The 19,350-nt window shown below is 40.9% G+C and overlaps 1 protein-coding gene across 1 annotated transcript in view; it reads left to right on the top strand.

Moving 5' to 3' along the window:
* TNKS (tankyrase) overlaps positions 1-19,350 on the top strand; it is a 2,150,186-nt gene that overhangs the window by 1,485,681 nt on the left and 645,155 nt on the right. The window contains exon 19 of the mRNA XM_044060937.1: positions 11,645-11,882. Coding sequence (XP_043916872.1) covers positions 11,645-11,882 — 238 coding nt within the window. The remainder of the gene's footprint in view (positions 1-11,644; positions 11,883-19,350) is intronic.

Below are 19,350 nucleotides of genomic sequence, written 5' to 3'. Positions count from 1 at the left end.
GAACAACTGCTGATGGCATTTGCTGCAGGGACAGAGGGGAAAGCTATTTCAAAATAAACCATCTCAAAATGGATAGGCCACTGCATTAATTTCTGCTATAAGCACCATGGAAAACCTAGCCCACAGGGCATCAGACCCAATTCATCCAGGGCTGCATCTACCTCTACAACCTTTTTCAGGGGCGTCCCTACAAGGGACATCCTAGAAGCTGCTAACTGGAGTTCTGTACATACTTTCGCCAAGCATTATCATTTGCCAATTTTCTCTAAATCCAGAGCTGGTTTTGCCACTGCAATCTTGCAGGGCCTTATAGCTGGTCCTAATTCTATTTAAATTCCTCCTCCCAACCTTAGCTTTGGGAATCTACCCAAATGTAATGACTGCAACAGTGAAACACAAAGAACATAGTACAATTGTGTACACTTACCATAAATGTAGATGTTCGAGTGTATTCACTGTTGCAGGCCTGGTTACCCTCCCTCCAGCCACCTTTCTTCTTTTGGCTATACCTCTACTCTCACTATGCTCAAAAAGCTTTTTAGTGCATTTGCTTTTTTGTTGAAGGTATATCCTTGTATTATAGATTTAATTGCTCCCCATTAGGGGGGCACCTGACATCTGCGGCAAGAAAAACTGATGTAATGGCATCGGCTGCATGTTTTATACCCCTGACAACCTGACGTCATGGAAGAAGGGACAGCAACCGATGCAGGACCCAAGACTTTGTTAATCAGGCTGACTGAGGGCTGCTGCAAGCAGATAACCCAAGTATTATGACTGCAACAGTGAATACACTTGAATATCTACATTTATGGTAAGTGTACACAACTGTACTTTTTTCTTGGTAATGAATTGGCTCTGCAGTGGGCTTGCTATTAATGCCAGCATTAGGGATTGTATGAAAGGCTTTTGACATATATGGGAAGATAATTGTCCATAACTTCACTGACTTTTTGGAATAATTCACCCAGGTTTAGGAGGCAGGATCTGCCTTTGACAGTTCAGAACTGATAATGGTCTAAGGCCAGGAGGTTGTATGTGTCTGTGATACTCTCCATAATGTTATTTGCCTTATTTGTGAGCGTAAATAAATCTAGAGTTGTCTGGTTCAGTGGTGGGGTTACACTTATGAAGTGGTATCATGGTGGCAGTTTCCCAGGCTTCAAGAATGCATCCTTTGGAAAACTGGTATTTTAGGTGGTATTTAGTGATGATAATGAGGCAACCTGCTACTTTATCAGGCCCCATGGATGGCAGTGTTCTTTAATTTGGATAAGGCAAGCAGGACTTTATTAGTGACGATTTTCAAGGAAATGATTAGGAAATGGGCAAACAAGAGGGCTGGCTAGGTGCTGTTGAAGTTGGAGCTAAAAGATAATGGCTTTTGTCTTATGATCAGAGTACATGAAAGTGTTACAAGTAAGCTCAAGAGTGTTGCTAGGCATTACCTTTAAGTTTCCTAATACAGATGAATAAGATCTTATGGGTGTCTTTCATGAAGGTGGCAACCAAAAGTTCGATTTCAGACTTAAACTTTCTAATGCTGCACCTGAGCCGCTTGCTAACTTGTCTAAAAGGTTTTCTCTATTGTACAGATGAAGCCTTACTATATATTATGAACAGGTTCTTACTTTTGTTGTAGAGTTTGTAAATTCAAGAATTCCACAGTAAGAGTCTACTCTTATATTTTTAACTCTATTTAGAATGTATAGGGATTACCTTCTCAATGCAGTTGTTAAGGTGTGAGTAGAAATCGGGTGAAACTGGCAGCTCTGGCAGTGGGGCTAACGGGAGCAGGGTTGCTACTAAACTTTGCTAGTTTGCCTGAGAGCAGTAACAGGTTTGTTTAGGGGAAATCCATAAAAACGGTCAGGTTTGTAGGAGTAGTATGATGGATTTTAAATGAGAAGAATATGGATTTGGGGTCAAACTTAAATAGGGAGATCAGGATGCAGAGTTAGGTGCAGGCATAGGCAGTATAGCCTCTAGTGAAAAAGTTGACAGTTTGTTCAAAAAGGTTAGCATTGATGAAGTCTAGGAAGTTCCAAGCATAATTATTATCAGTGGCATTGGTTTACCAGTTGATGTTTGGGTAAGTAAAGTCACCCAATAGAATGCTCTTGGGTTGTGTAGAGATCTCATGTAGGATATTCAGGGAATTTTCTTACTCAGCTGGGGTCCATGACATAGTGGGAGTCTGTAGTTAGCAGTAATGTGAAAATTTATTAAGAGTAATTTGGACGTGGGTTCTAGGGCGCTGACATCGAGGATTTACCTTGAGATGAAGGTTGATTACTAATTTGTACAGTTATGACACAGATGTTTCTTTAAGTTTCTCATTTGTTTTATTAGTATTATGATTATCTTCATGTCCGTTCCACATCAAACACACTACCTCTGTACAAGGCTGTTACCTTTAAAGGTAAAATAAAAAAGGTGAATGCCTGTGCAGTGGCAGTGATATTCTGTCAGTCTGATACTACTTATGTCAGTTTTTCTGCTGGAATGAGACCTACATTAGGCTTTGCAGGGAAGAAAGAGAAGGTTTTGAAGAATAGCCACACCACTGCATAAGTGAATAAATGCAATTACAAGTAATTTACTGTTCTTCTCAAAGGTATATTTCTATGATGAAGTATAATGACAAAACTGTATTTTCTTTACTATTTTTTAAGTAAGACACCCATTCCTGCATCCAAATCCAGTGTAAGTGTTGAAGAATGATACTTCATGGATGGATGCAGAGCTCACCTCATCTCTTCTTTTCTGTAGGTCAGAGGAAGTAGTCCCCCAAGGAAGGGGAGTTGCAGGTAAGCCTACAGGAGCTTAGCATAGTCTTCCTGGTCTTAGGGGATGTGGAGAGAAAGCTGTCTCTGGAGCCTCTCCTGATCTGAGAACCACTTAACTGTGTGATTCTTAAAAAGCCAAGGGTCCCATGGTAATAGCCTCTGTGTGGAAAGACAGTGCATGTCTGTTTGTGAACCAAAGACTGAGACATCACTGCCTCAGCAGTTAACATCATGGATGAAATTACATACTTGCAGAACAACTTTTTGTTTGTTCTCCTGAAATTGTGAATTCAGGAGACATGTCCAGTAATGGGACACACTGGAGACTTGTTCTCCACACAGGAGGATGAGGTTCTTCACCTCAGTGGAGCTTTGTGTTTGATCCATTCTGCAGAACTTTGTGAGGGTGAGTCCTTTATGTCTTCCATTCCATCCATCTGATTCCATCCTTCATCACAATGTTTGGAGAAGAGTAAACCTGTCTTCATTATCCTGTGGTGTAGGAGAAGAGTGCACATGTAAGCACTGATATCCATGGCAGCACAGAAAATCCCCTTGGATCTAGGAGAAAAATCCTGCAGTGTTGGGACAGGATGTTGCTGTAGACTGTTTGTTTGTTTGTTTGTGTCTTTCATCTTTTCCCGGTTAGGGGTAGCCACAGCGGAACTCCGGTCCGCTAATGATTGGTAGTGGATTTTTACGTACCGGGTTACCAGCCCTGACGCACAACCTTCAATGAAGGCACGCCCCATTCACGTATTCCTCCGCACAGAAGACGCTCTAGCTGAGAATCGAACAGGACAACGTCTTGCTATGAGGCGACAACGCTACCGCAGCACCACCACCGCAGTAGCTGTGTGATCCTGTCAAATCTGCTGACCTGGTTGTCAGATGTGATTGAAGCTCTCAGAAAACCTTCCACCTGACAGATGTAATAGGCCATATGGCAGGGATTCTTCATTTATGTATTAAGTATCCTGTAGTAAACCTGAAAGTTGGTTTACAAATGGTTCTGAATGCTTCAGATGCTCTTATGACCTGGTGTTTAGTTATTTCACAGTCAGTGTACATGTACCATGGTCATCAGGACTTTGTGGTAGTCAGGATTGTGACCCCTGACAGGTTGTGAGCAGTTCCATACAGATTTTTCTGTCCATCTTTGAAGAATCCCTGCTCTTATGAGATGTGAATTTCATAGCTAAAAAGCTTCTCTGTACCGTGTTTGGATGTGCAAGTTTTGTGGCTCTCTTTCTTTTTCTTTTTTGAAAAAAAATTCTCCTGGTGGCCATCAACTCTGCTTACAGTGTTTCAGTCCTACAGATCTGTCCGGATAGAAGATGTGCAAAAATATTAAGGGAGAAATTAGAGGAAAGAAAAATATTTGCACAAGAAAAACTGTCATAACCTTCAAATATAAATCATTAATGCAACAGATTCATGAAAAACATTGTATAGACCAAGAAATCTTGGGTTGTTTGGAAAAAGATGCAACTGAGGAAGTGTGAAAATATAAAGAACAAAATCTAGAGAGTTTTGAAAAGTATGAAAAAGAAATGTGGACATAGACAGAGAGAGATCTGATATGGTGAAATATTTATACAAAGAAGAAAGCCAAGCTAATCAGTGCAAGAAAGCTGCTCCAAATATATTTGAAGAGAAATACAGGTAAAGGCACCCAGATATGAAAAAAATCACAATACAAAACAAATAAGATCACAAAGGGGGAACGTAAATGAAGATTAGTAAAGTAGAAGTTAAACAAGTAGAAGTTGAAGTTATGGAATACCTACAAAATGGAGGACATAGTGTAGAAAATCTAACACAGGTTGTGACACAGCATGATAGAATAAAATGAACGAGAAACAGTAGAAATGTGAGGCGTTTGAAGAAAGAAAAAGAGATTTAATATGGTGCAGTATTTATGCAAAGGTGAAGGCAATACTAATCAATACAAAAAAACAGTACCGAAGATATTTGAAGAGAGAGATACAGGTAAAGGCATCCAAATGTGGAAAACTTTACAATTCAAAAAATAAGAATAAGAAAACAAAGGAAGAAAATAGAAAAGAGAATTAATAATGGAGAAGTTAAAGAAATAGAAACTGACATTATGGATTACCTGTGAAGTGAAGGATTTAGTGTATAAAAATTCAACTCTGGTACATCACAACATGATAGAACAGTGAGTTCCCATATTAACAAGAAACCAGTGGAACAAGAAGCATCTGATCAATTGCCATGTGAAGATACTTTGAAGCTTTCAGTAGGAGACCAGTAGTAAAGTTCAGTTGGAGTTGCACAGCAAGGGAAGGCGCAGGAATGTTGTGGAGTGAAAGGTCAGTGAGTTGCCATATGAAAGAGCAATGGATGACATAGGATGAAGCTGAAGAGAATATGTCAAACGTAGATGCTTTGGAACTTTCTGTAGAATGTCTGCAGGAAATGGAGAATAAAGAATGTTCCCCCGGTTTAGAAGAAAAAGATCTAAGGGAATAGTTGCTTGATTTAATAGAGATGGATAGACATATTAAGATCGATGAAAGGAAGATTATAAAGTCAAGAAGAACCAAAATGTTAAAAGTCTGATGAACACAGTCAAGATTATTAACAGAAATTCATGTGATTTAATAGAAGTAAATAGAATATATTACTGTGCAGCTGGATTAATAACACATAAAGTTGTACCACAAAAGTACAGGCAGTAAAGGAAAAGAAGGGATGAAATCAAATGCCATCATGGAAATATCGAATACAGAAAGCTATAAAGCATTTACGACAAGAAGTATTGCTGTTAGAAGAATGTAGAAGAAGGAACAGATTAACAGAAGTTCTTGGTAAGATAGATGTGATAAAAGCAGCGTGCAGTATCAGAACAGAACAGGATCTATCATACACTAATGCAAATAATAAACTAAAGATATCAGCAGAGGCAGATAAATGTAAAGGAAAAGTACAAAATAAGCAATTGATGATGGCCCAAAAAAGTTTTAAAGAGAACTGGGAAACAAAGCATATAAACTTCACCAAAAAAAGAACGGCTGCACAGGTAAAAAATACTCTCCAAAGCCAAGAACACAGCATCCATGGGACCTGACAACATCCCAGGCAACGTTCTGCATGAACTGCAGAACGAACTGGCACCCCACCTAAGTACCATGTTTAATCATAGCCTCACCTCAGGCTTTGTACCCACTGAATTGCGCACAGCAATGGTTATCCCACTCCACAAAGGGGGAGCCACCACGGACCCCGGGAACTACCGCCTCATTAGCTTGATGAGCCTGGTCTGCAAGGCTATGGAACGTATCATCATGGAACTTATAAACAATGACATTGGTAATCTCCAAACTCTGGACCCTACCCAGTTCGGGTTTGTAAAAGGCAGATCATATCTCCTAAACCTGATAGACTTCTTTGAAGCGGTCACCAAAGCCGTAGATGAGGGTAAGGTGGTTCACAGCCTATCTAGATCTCGCCAAGGCTTTCAACACCATCCCCCACTCTGGAATTATAGATAAACTCACTAAACTAGGTATAAACCCCTATGTCACAAGATGGGTTGCCAGCTGGCTCACTGACAGAACCCACACTGTGAAAGTAGCAGACTCTAAATCCAACTTCAGACCAGTGACAAGTGGAGTACCACAGGGTTCAGTCCTAGGTCCTCTCCTGTTTGGTATCTACTTCTCTGAAGTACAGGCTAACACAGAAGGTCTTTGGCTAACAAAGTTCGCAGATGACTGCAGACTAGGAGCCATAATCAAAACTCCTAACTATGTGGACATCCTACAAAAGGGCCTCACTGAGACAGATGCCTGGTGTCAAAGCCATATCCTCAAACTCACTACCAAAAAGTGCATTGTCATCCCTTTTGGTAAAAACTCTGTACCCATGAACTACCACATAGGCGGTAGTCTAGTTAACACAGAAAGTGTGATGAGACCATGGGACACAGGTGGACAGTAGTCTCTCCTTTGATAATCACATTGCCGCAGTAGTCAGAAAATCCTTCTACATGGCACACTTCATCAAAAAAGGTTTCTCATCCAGGAAAAGAGGTAATCGTTCCCCTCTACTCATCACTCATTAGACTCATTATAGAGTACAACGCCCCTTTTAGTATGTACCTCACAAGACATCTACAGCAATTGGAAAGGCCGCAGAAATACCTCATAAAGAGGATTACCGGCCTCAAACAGATGTCCTACGCAGACCGTCTCAAAAAACTCAAGCTTTACTCTGTCGCATATCGCCTACTCAGAGGCGATCTCTGCCTAACATACAAAACTATGTCAAACCCAGAGCTGTTGGACATGCTCCACGTAAAGAAATCCCAATCCCTCCGAGCTACACGCTCTAGGGACCTAAACCTTGTCACCACAATAAATAGAACATGCTGGAGGGATAGATTCCTGTCCTAGAGACTTCCCATACTCTGGAACAATCTACCTATCTATGTCAAACAAATTTCCTCATTAGCACTCTTCAAGACAAATCTCGATGACTGGATGGGAGATAGGAAATTCACCCCGGGGATCACTTGTGTGGCTCTGCTTGACAGGGGTGCAGGAAAATAATTTCTTGGGTGGCAAAAGCCAGGGTACCGTTTGGCTAGGCTTATATAGGCCCTAGGGCCAGTAGCCTAGTACCTGCCTATGAAATAGACACATTTTGGTGAAATATTTATAAAAGAGCCTGTGGAACATAACAAAAATGCTCAATGGATAGAAGAAGTAAAAGAAACGGTAAGAAGTTCAGAAGTACAGGAGCTGAAGTGGGATGAGGTAATGGCCAGAGAAATTGAAAAACAATTAAGAAAAGTTCCTAACTGGAAAACCCCAGGCCCAGATACTTCTGGCTAAAAGTAGTAACCCCTTTACATTGAAGATTTAGCATGGAGTAAGATTTAATTATATGCAGACCTGGAACAGACACCAACCTGGTTAACAAGAAAAAATGAACCAGAAAGCTATCCTAAAAACTATAGTTCAATAACTTGCCTTCCGACAATGTATTAACTGTATACTGGAAGTGATGCTGACAGTTTATAGTCATTTAGAAGAAAACTCAATCATGGCAGGAGAACAGAAGGGTAACAAAAGAGAGTCATATGGGACAAAGGATCATTTGTTAAATGAAGCCATAATGGAAAATTGTAAAAAGGTGGAGAATATAAGTATGGCATGGATAGAAGATTACAAAAAAGCGTTTGACAGCATCCCACATTCATGGATAAAGGAGTGCTTACAGATGTATAACATACACCCTACATTGGTCAGTTGCATTACAGTGACCATGAAACAGTGACAAACCACTTTGCAGTTAAGCCCCGATAAGGGACAAATTGTTATCCCAGGCATAAAAATTCAAAGGAGGATATTCCTAGGTGACTCTTTGTCCCCACTGCTCTTTCTTCTTGCCCTTAACCTATTAAACTGTCTACATAACAGATTAGAGCATGGTTACAATTTGGCTCCCCAACAGCAACAAAATGTAAAGACTTCTCTTCTCTTTTTTGGGGATGATTTAAAACTGAATAGTTTATCAGAGGAGGAGCTGAAAGTACATCTGGAACTGGTCAAAGCTTTCACAGATGGTATAGGAATGTCATTTGGTCTTGATCCTGGGAATTTACTATTCTTCATATTCCACCTCCTGGTCTGTCTGAGAGGAATTATAAAGTCTTGATCCCTATTTTTATGTTAATCAAATACTATATTTCCTTAAACTGGAAGAACAAGCAATCTCTATCCTGGGAAGATTTTAAATCTTTAGCCATCAAGCACCTCAAAGCTCATAAATACTTGTTCCACAATATAAATCATAAACCTACAATTAAAGAAGTATGGAGAATTCTATTTGATTATATCTTGAAGTGACTACATTTCCTTTTTCTCCAGTTTTTTTTTCCCCTTTTTTCTTATGTTGATATCACTAGCTAATATCACGTTCATGTTATAGCTATGCGTTGGGCAATGTATAACTGTATATAGTTAGTGTGATGTTTATTTTTCTGGTTATTAGTCAATGTAATGAATATGTATAATGTTGTCTTTCTGAATATTTTGTTTGCATAATTTGTTTGTTTGAAGAAAGTTATTAAGAGAATTTAAAAAAAAAAAATTTACAAAAGCAGCATTTAAAGCAGGAAAGCTGCAACACCAAAAAAAATATTGGTCTGGGACAGGAATGTGATAAAAAGGAATTTGAGCAAGAGGGAGTATATAAAAATATTTGGGAATTGATGGAGGACCAGTAATAAAACATGAACAAGTATGAACAAAACTCAGTAAGAAATATATTCAAAGACTAAAATTAATACTGAAAACAGCCCAGACATCTAGGTACAAAGTCCAAGCTATAAACCGATTTGCTCTTCCTGTTCTAACTTAGTTTTGGGTGATTGGCCCCAAATGATATTGGATCAGTCAGACAGGAAAACAAGAAAAGTGTTTCACGCTTATCGAATGATATATAAAAATTTGTGTGTATACCAAGATTATATATTCCTGATTCTGAAGGAAGTATGGGCCTCTTCGGATTTATTACATGTATAGTTATGCAATTGTAGGACTGCATACATATCAGCTGACTTCACCATATCCAAACATAGTGAAAGTTTTGAAACCTGAAGAGAAGAAATCTAAGATGATGTCCCTGCTTAGTTTAGCAGAAGCATGTCGATGTCAATCAGGAATGGAAACCAAATCAGAAGTAGATATAAATGAGGTAGCAACTGAAAAATATCAAAAAAACAAAAGAAAGAATATAAGGAGGATGAAATGAGAAGACAAGAAATGTGAAGAAGGCTATAGTTTCAAGTACAGAAAACTCCTCAGACAACCTCATGTTGATCAGGATCTTTCTCAGGAATGGTTAAGGAGATGTGAATTTAAACGAAAAGATGAAAGGTTAAGTTAGTGGCTCAGGATAGTGGACTATGTCCACATTGGTTTACAAAGTCCATTGAATATGTGGGAGAAAGATAAATACAGGTTCTGTAAAACATAACTGGAAACAGTTGCACATCTTGTTGCTGGATGTGATACAGTAATGGAGGAGGGCTTGTATACTGAAAGACAATAATGTGGCAAGACTGTTGCATTGGTGATTGTGCAAACATTGCAATATTGAAATAGCTGAGAAGCATTGGAAACATGAGCCACAACGCATTATTGAGAATGATGAAGTTATATCGCATATTACCCATTACCAACCGTTAAAAGAATATATGAGTAAAAAACAGATATAGCAGTCCATGAAAAGAAGACAAAAATAGCAGTGAGCAATGAAATTGCTACACCCAGTAGTTACAGTGTCTTATGTAAAGAGAAGCAAAGTAATACAATACTAGGATTTACAGGCAGAAACAGGAGCTATGTAGAGGAAGGATGCCCAGACATTTCATATAGTAGTAGGAGCAGAGGGTCTCATAAAAAATAATTTACAGTCTTACTTATATATGCTCCCTGTACATGTAACTTCACAGGAATTGCAGGAGGAGGAGTCACTTCTGGGCACATTGCGGGTGCTGTGAAGAGCACTTCTGACTAAACATAAAAGAGTGAAACAGTACAAATTTCACAAATTTTAATCATACTTTGAGTTAGAAATGGGGTCCATTCCTGTAAAGATATTAGAAACCCCAAACGCTTGGAGAAATGAAAGCAGAAGTCCTAATGTATAATAAACCCTTTGTGGTTTTTCACAAATATCCAGTGTCCCTAAAGAACAATCCGTGTTTAGTTTAGAAAGTGCTGGTAGAATCGTCATTGAACCAGTCTGTTCATTTCCCTGTTTTTTTTTTTTTTCCTCAGGACAGAAGGCAGGAAAGAAAGAACCCTTCACTGTCTTCCACCATCAGCTCAGGTATTACCTGAAGAGTGTGAATTACTGCAGGATGCAGGAATGGCAGTAATTCTCTTTTTCTCCAGAGAAGGCAATAACGGATGCCAAGCAAACCCTTTCCAAGTTGGTTGCTATTTGCATTTTGTTTTGCTGTCAGGCATCTTACTACAAGTTGTAAATTATTCTGGTAAAAGATGACCCCATTCATGGTATGACTGCTTTCACTGTTTGTTTCAAAAATGTCCCTGTTGCAGAAATTTATGATGTAGCCCTGTGATCATCTGTTCTTGCCTTCACCAAGCACTAATCATTTGACAGTTTTTGGTATGTTAGTACTTCAGGACTCTGCCTTCTGAGGTTTTCCTCTTAGTCTTTCTCCTTCATCTTCCACCATTGTGATTGTGCTGTTTGGGATTCTTCCCAGTCATAGACCCATCAGAGAGTGTCTCTGATCTTAGTTATAACAGACATATTATTATGGTATCACATGATGAACAAGGTGTGACCCTCCTTATTGTGAAACACCTACCCTCTTCCTCTCCCCTTTTGCTTGGGTGGCTGTTTCTTGCAGTGGCTGCTGTTTGTGTTCCATCTAAGTCAGACAAGTATGTATTTGTATTTCCTAATAAACTGTAGATATCAGTTTGTCACTGCTGTTTTTTTTTTGATTTGCAGGAAGTATACTTAATGAATAGGGTGGTCTGCTCACTCCAAGCATGAGCGCTTCAGAGAAAAAAAATGCAGAACTGGAATGGAGTTTTAAATTAAATCTTTTGTAGACATACCAAGCAGAGTAGATCCACAAATGATCCAAGAATGTGTCTGTTGTTTACATGTAATTTGCTTGTTTTTGTAAAATAACCACATACCGTATGTAGCACAAAACGATGTTATTTTCTTTTGCGATATAAAATTAAAGATTGGAGCAGTATTGAGAGATTACCCTTAAACTAGAATGTAGTTAATAATTTTAGTGTTTGTGGCTTGAAATTTGTCTTTTTTTTTAGGCCGATGATATCCGAGCTCTGTTGATTGATGCAATGCCACCAGAAGCTCTGCCTAGCTGCTTCAAACCTCAGGCAACTGTTGTCAGTGCCTCTGTAATCTCTCCATCACCCACACCTTCATGCCTCTCTGCTGCCAGTAGTATTGATAATCTCACAGGACCGCTGGCAGAACTTGCTGTTGGTGCATCCTCAAATGTTGCAGATGGTGCCACTGCCACTGAGCGAAAAGAAGGAGAAGGTAAATTTGATGTATATTTCATTCTGTAAGTTCTAACACAGTGAGTTAAAAGTGTCACTGTGTATTACTATGTGTCAGTGTATTGGGTTTTACTGTATGACAAAGCAATACAATAATTGTAGAATATGCTTGGGATTTCACAGACTTCACCATGCTCTAGTGTTTAAGCTCTGTATCACCATGCTCTAGTGTTTAAGCTCTGTATGTTTAGTTTGCATTGTGTGTGTGACATAGTGAATCTGACACTGAAATCATCTATTGTTCCTTTAAACTGAATCTGAAAATATTTTATTTTAACAACTGAAAGAATGTATGTTAAAACAGAACTGGAAATGACCTAAGTCACATACAGTCTTGACCACTTCTCATGCCAGCATCTAATTTGTGTCTAATTTATACTGTACATATCTGTTATCTGGAAATATTTGCCTTCTTTTTTCTCAACTTTGAGGCAAGGTGTGATGAGGGTTCCAGTTTTCAAATACTGAGTGTATATATTCATCTTAGAATATTTTGTTTTGCTTCCTACCTTATCTATAGAATGAGAGATGGAATCCTGTTGTCTGGGTTTCAGGAGGTGACAAATTGCTATAGCTGGTTGTGTGAAGGTGTCAAAATAGCTTTTGCAAATTTTTGTGATTCATAAATATCAAGCCTGGTACATTACCTGTGAGCCAGGGCATACTTTCCATCCCTTAAGAGAGTACCTTCCTTCATTTTCTTTTGCATTTATGGCTGGGTATTTATTCCGGGTCTATTTTATATATTCGAACGCTTAAATGTTCGAATCACTAAAGATCGAACATCTAAATGTTCGAGAATATTAAAAAATTAAAAAAAAAACTAAATAAAAGAAATGAAAACTAAAAGTTGTAAGCAGGGGGGCAAGCCCCCCTGCACCCCCCACCCCCGCTACTTAAATATACCAACTCCAAGATCACGCTACAGTGTAGGGAATGGGGAATTTTCCATTTCCGCACTGTAGCACACTGAAGTGCGATCTCGGAGTTGGTATATTTAAGTAGCAGGGGGTGTGGGGGGTGCAGGGAGGCCTGCCCCCCTGCTTAAACCCTTTACTTTTACTTTCTTTTATTAAATATTTTTAATATAGTCGAACACATAAATGTTCAATCACTAAAGTTCGATCCTTAGTGATTAGAACATTTAAGCGTTCGAATATATAAAATAGACCTTTTATTCCTAGTCTGTGATTTAGGATTTGCTCCCCTTAACATTGTTTTATTATGCATTTTCATTGTGGGCTGCAAACAGAATTGTTCCAGCCTATTGAGTATCAAATGCTTTCATTTTGTGACTCTGCCATTATGATTTGCTGTTAAGTGATACCTGTTCAAGGGCATTTATCATCTCATGCTGAAAAATCATTATAGAATTGTTTGGGTTTGGTGTGTATCACCTTGGTTAGCAAGTGTGCCTTACCATAATTCTATTTAAGTATTCTTTTTTCTGTTGACATGTCAGATGCCAGCTTCATTATTCTTATGGTATTAATTATTGCTGTTAATGCAGTATCACAGTTACCACAGCAATGGTTTTGCAGTATATATATATATATATATATATATATATATATATATATATATGTGTGTGTGTGTGTGTGTGTGTATGTGTGTGTATGTACAGACATTTGTGTATATATATATATATATGTGTGTGTGTGTGTGTGTGTCTATAAAGATATCAATATACAGATATACATGTATATACACATCTGAAAACACACATGCATATATTTGAAACTGCATAACAGTGAGGGAAATGTGATATAGACCTAATTCCCACTACCATACAGTCTCAGTATACTCTGCATTAAGTTGTAGACAAACCAAGCAGTCAGTTAAAATAACCTACCAATTCATGTGTTGACTAAATGGAAAGTCAATCTACCATATGTACTACGTCTACAAATATAGATAATGCATGTATGCACACACACCAACTTCCTGTATAACCATGGCATGTGTGTATAGTAAGTATATGCAAATACTATATATATATATATATATATATGTGTGTGTGTGTATGTGTGTATATATATATATATATATATATATATATATATATATATATATATATATGCATTTATATATGTACGTGTGTGTATATTCTCACACACATTTGTGTGTCTATGTGCACATAATTGTGTGTGTGTGTGTGTGTGTGTTTAAAGGTTTAATGTGAAGTTGTTCAGTCTCGCCGTTCATTCTTCACTGATGGGTTCGGAGCCGATCCTCTGCTCCGACACGGCTGACTAGCAAGCTCAAAGTTCTCCAGTAGCTTGAGACCCCACCCCTTATCCCACAATGCACTGCTGGAATTACCTCAGATCTAGTTTGCCGCGGCACGGAACTCTTGGTTTCCAGCTTTGCTCGAGACTTTATTGGGAGTTTTTCAACTTTCAGCAAATTATATTTTTCAATTTTTATATATTCTTGATCTATTTTTAATAGCCGATATTACTAGCTAGTAGATTGTGTTTTTTCTGTGTTCATAGCCCTTTCCTCAGTATAATCTATATTTGCCTTCGGCCATTTGGCCTTAGGATCCCTTCTTTAGGTAGTAGTCAGTGTTCCCTGTTAGGACTATTGTTATTGGATTACTTAATCCTGTTTATATTTATATAGTTGTCAGTTGCCCCTTTCGGGCTGTGTGTATGTGTTTGTGTGAGTTAGTTTAAATAGCTCATAGTTAAATAGTGTGTTTCAGTTGTGGAAATGTCTGAAGAAAAAGACAAACATCCAAAGTCTGGGTTTAAAAAATGCCCAGACTGCAGACGGAAAATGTCAGTCACGGATGCCCATGTGCAGTGTGTGTACTGTTTGGGTGAGGTGCATCTGCAAGAGTCTTGCAGTATCTGTCACTCCTTTTCCACCAGAGTGCTAGCAGAAAGGAAGAGGAAGTTGATTGATAGGGGTATCATCAAACACCCCTTTTCTGAGGCATTGTCTGACCAGCATGGAGCCAGTAAATCATCTAAATCTTCCTCTGAATCTAGGTCCAAAAAAAGGAAAAAGGTCAGAAAGTGTGGTGACTTCGGCTCCACTGCCTCCGGAGCCGACAGTCTGTTCTTTTCAGAACCAGGATACTGCTCTGGAACTGGTTGCCGAAAAACCTCCATCCATATTTCTCCATTCGGCTCCATCTGTTCACTCTTCCAGGTCCTCTGTCAACCTATCTGATCTGGATATGGACCGACTGGTTCAGAAACTCTTAAAGGCACCAGGCCTAATTAAATTGCTTTCGGCTCAGACCCAACCGTCGGAGCCGAAGACCACTACTCTTAAATTGTCTGCTCCTCCTCCGAGCCATACCTGACCTTCGGAGCCGGAGGAGGCCGACCTGATGATTGCGGATCCCTTGAAGCTGACGCCTGCTCCAGTGTCGGCTCCATCTGCTCGGACGTTCTCAGCGCTGACCGGGGACTCTAGGAGCCGACATTCTCCGGTCGGGTCCGAGGAGGATAGCCGCACCGACTTGTTGGTGCCGACTCTTCCTCTTGGGGCCTTGGCTCAGGTGAGCTCAGCTCTTACCTTGGGCTCGAAGCCCACGGCTTCGGTGCGGGAGGAGATTGCGGCTCCCTCGGAGCAGTCAACTCCTTCTCATCGGAGACGAGGTGCATTTGAAGCCATGAGGCGAGTGTTGTCTCCTAAGATTTCCTCATCTCAAGGTCTGGCCTCTTCTTCCCCTAAAGTGCCTGTGTCAGTTTCTGTCTCTTCCAGTCATCCCAAGCGTAGAGACCCTGAGCCTCAGGAAGCCCCACAGGGCACTCCCTGCTCTTCTGAGACCTCTCCAGAAGTTCCCCCTGAAGAGGTTCCCAGGAAGAGATTATGCAAGAGGAGGCATTTGGACTCCCCCAGGAGTCTCTCACATCAGACACCAACCTGGATGAATCAGAAGGGTCCCCTGGATCCCCCTCTGAGGGCATCTCCTTTGCGGAGATTCTTGAAATTCTTAGGTAGAGGGGTGATTGGCAGTTCAAGAGCCCTACTGAGGACGAGTCAGTTCTCCTGAAGGCATTTGGGTATCACCCTTCCACCTCTTGGGTATCTCCGCCCTATGATGAGCTTATGGATCTGGTCTCTCGTAGGGTGTGGGAGTCTCCAGAATCTATGGAACCTGTTCCTAGGAGGCCTAATAAGTTTATTTCAGCCCCTGTGGATAAGTCCTTTTTGATCAAGGGAGTCCCTGTTGATGCCATGGTGGTGGTGGCAGCCACCAAAAAGGAAATGTCTGAGACTTTCTTATCTTTCCATCCTCCTAACAGAGAATCTAGGATCATGGATAGATATGGGAAACGCATGTTCAGTTCAGCGACTTTCTCACTCAGATTACTGAATTACTTGACACATTTTACCAGACTGCAGAGAGATCTCCTTAAGGAGTTGGGAGATACTCTTCAGGGTGCTGTAGCTTCGAGTGTATCCAACAAGATTGCCACTCAACTCTCTACCCTCAATTCGTTAGTCAATTTGTCCATGCGTCTTGTATCATAAGCGGCTGATGGTTTGAGTAGAGCCGCAGGTACAGGAATCACTCATCGTAGGCATGCCTGGATGCGACTCTGTTCCTTCGCGGAACCCTTCAAGTCTTCCTTTACTAATACCCCATTTGATGTCTCATCTTTGTTTGGGCCAAAGGTGAAGGAGACTTTGACCAGGTGTGAGCAAGAAGGAAAGACTCTGTCTACCGTCGGTGTCCATTTTTCCACCCCCACTTGACCCTTTCCCAAAGGTCAGAGGGGAGGAAAGATGTGGTTCCAGAAAGCCCAAAGAGCCTTTCAAGATACACATGGAGAGCCCCCCTCCAGAGGCAGAGGAGGGGGTTTCAATGGAAGATGCCGCCCTCGCGGCAGAGGAGGTCCGCAACACCAGGGTGACAGAGATCACTTCTCTGGTCAATCCTAGCAGCTCTCCTGAAGGGAGGCCCGGCTGTCCTACTCTGGAGGCAGTCGTGGGTCGCTTATCATTGTACCCAAAAGCCTCGCTAAATATAACAAACGACAGTTTGGTACAAAGTATAATTTCCAGAGTGTATTTCATACCGTTCTCCACCCAACCTCTTCCCGTCAAAAAAATCCCGGACATTCCACCCAGTCACATGGGACAAGCAGCAATAGAGGTACGTCGATTGCTAGATAAAAGAGTCATCCAGTCAGTCCCAGCAGACCAGACAGGATTCAGAACTTAATCAAGGTTCTTTTTGGTTCCAAATAAAACAGGGACTGGAGACCCATTTTGGATCTCAGCAGACTCAACCAATTTGTGAGAAAAGAGAAGTTCCGAATGGTCACGCTACAGTCCATACTCCTGTTCCTGGGAAAGGACAGTTGGATGTGCTCGATCGATCTCAAGGATGCGTACTACCACATAAAGATGGCCAGACCATCCAGAGATCACCTGTGTTTCCGGCTGGGAGCCAATCATTGTCAATTCCGAACTCTGCCCTTTGGTCTCACTACAGCCCCCAGAGTGTTCACCAAGTACATGGCAGTAGTCACCGCTCACCTGAGGCGTCTAGGATTCCAGATGTTTCTGTATCTAGATGATTGGCTCCTTACCTCCACCACCAGGCATCATCTTCTTCCAGCGAGATAGGCTACTCTGACACTCTGCGATCGGCTAGGCATTACAGTCAACTTCGAAAAGTCTGCCTTGTTGCCATCGCAGCATATCGTTTTTATAGGGACAGAACTAGACACGTCAACCACCACCCTCCGCCTTCCTCCAGAAAGAATTTCTATTCTTCGCCAACACATAATGTCCCTGATATCAAAGAACAAAGCACCAGCTGCAGAGGTATTGAAAGTTCTAAGATTGATAGTGGCAGCTATTTTAACAATCCCATTAGCAAGGATGCATATGAGAGTCCTTCAGTGGCTTCTATTCACGCAATGGTCTTACCAAGAACTTCCAATAAGTCACATGATATTGATAACGAATTCCTGTAAGAAGGATCTTCAGTGGTGGTTGACGTCTCTTCATGTCACATTAGGACGTCCTTTCATGCTCCCCCCTCCAGTTGCCACTGTGACCACGGATGCTTCCCTGATAAAGGGGAGGGGCTTTTTCAGGGAAAGACTGCCCAAGGCACATGTAACGATCAAGAATCACATCTGCATATCAATGTCCTGGAGATGAGAGCAGTACTTCTAGCGTTGCAATACTTTCAGGACTCTCTTCCTCTAGGGACAATTGCAATACAGACAGACAACATATCAGTGGTCTGGTATCTGAACAAACAAGGCAGGACCAAGTCTTATCCCCTTTTCCGAGAAGCCCTCAGTATGGCAGTGGACACTGTCATCCCAATGCTTTCTGTTGGCAAAGCACATCCCGGGCAAATCCAACGTCATAGCGGACGGACTGAGCAGAGCAATCTTATTGCCCCATGAATGGTCCCTCAAACAAGAAATTGCGGACGGGATCTTCCACAAATGGGGCCAGCCTTCCTGCGACCTGTTTGCCAGTCACATCAACAACAAATGCAGAAGCTATTTTGCTCTGATTCCCATGCCAGGTCACTCCCCAAGGGATGCTCTTGTCCATGATTGGCCCCCAGGTCTCCTCTACGCATTTCTACCAATTCCCCTGATACCCAAATTCTTACAGAAAGCAAAGTCGCTGGGGCAGATGATCATACTTATAGCCCGTCATTGGCCTCGGCAGATTTGGTTCCCGTTTCTTTACCATCACATTCTGGAAGGTCCATGGATCCTGGACCCAGTTCTGGACTTGTTCACACATCCGTCAGGGGATCTTCATCCATCCTTGCAGACACTGAAGCTAACCACTTGGCTGCTCCAATTCCCCACGTAGCCAGGCTCTATAATCTTTCCCACGACACTAGTCAGATTTTGTTGGCTTCCCATAAACCTTCCACTAGAAAATTGTATCGTAGTAAGTGGAAGAGATTTTCCATTTGGGCTTCTTCCCACAACATTGACCCTTATCAAGCGCCATTGACTTCTATCTTACAATTCTTGACAGAAATCTTCAACAAAGGAGCAGCGGCTGCTATGGTGCGAGTGCAATTAGCTGCTATATCTAATTTCCATCTAGGAATTGATGGTTTGAATATTATGGCTCACCAATTGTCTAAGGCTTTTCTAAAAGGTTCCTTTCACATAAGGCCTCCAATGAAGACACCTTATTCCCCCTGGAATTTGAATTTTGTTATCTCATATAATTCTTCCTCCTTTTGAGCCTGCATCATCTTGTGATCTAAAATTTCTGTCATGGAAAACTATCTTCTTAGTAGCCATCACTTCAGCCCGTAGAGTGTCAGAGCTCCAAGCCCTATCCATCAAGCCCCCTTATATGGTCTTCCATGCTGACAGAGCATCTCTCAGGACAAATCCATCCTTTTTGCCCAAAATATGATCTGAGATTAACATTAATCAAGTCATTGAGTTGCCCGTTTTCTTCCCTAATCATACCAACAAATTGGA

Source organism: Protopterus annectens, chromosome 2.part0, assembly GCF_019279795.1.
Source record: "Protopterus annectens isolate FY-2018-M chromosome 2.part0, PAN1.0, whole genome shotgun sequence".
NCBI lineage: Eukaryota > Metazoa > Chordata > Ceratodontiformes > Protopteridae > Protopterus > Protopterus annectens.
This window is presented reverse-complemented; position numbering and strand designations above follow the sequence as displayed.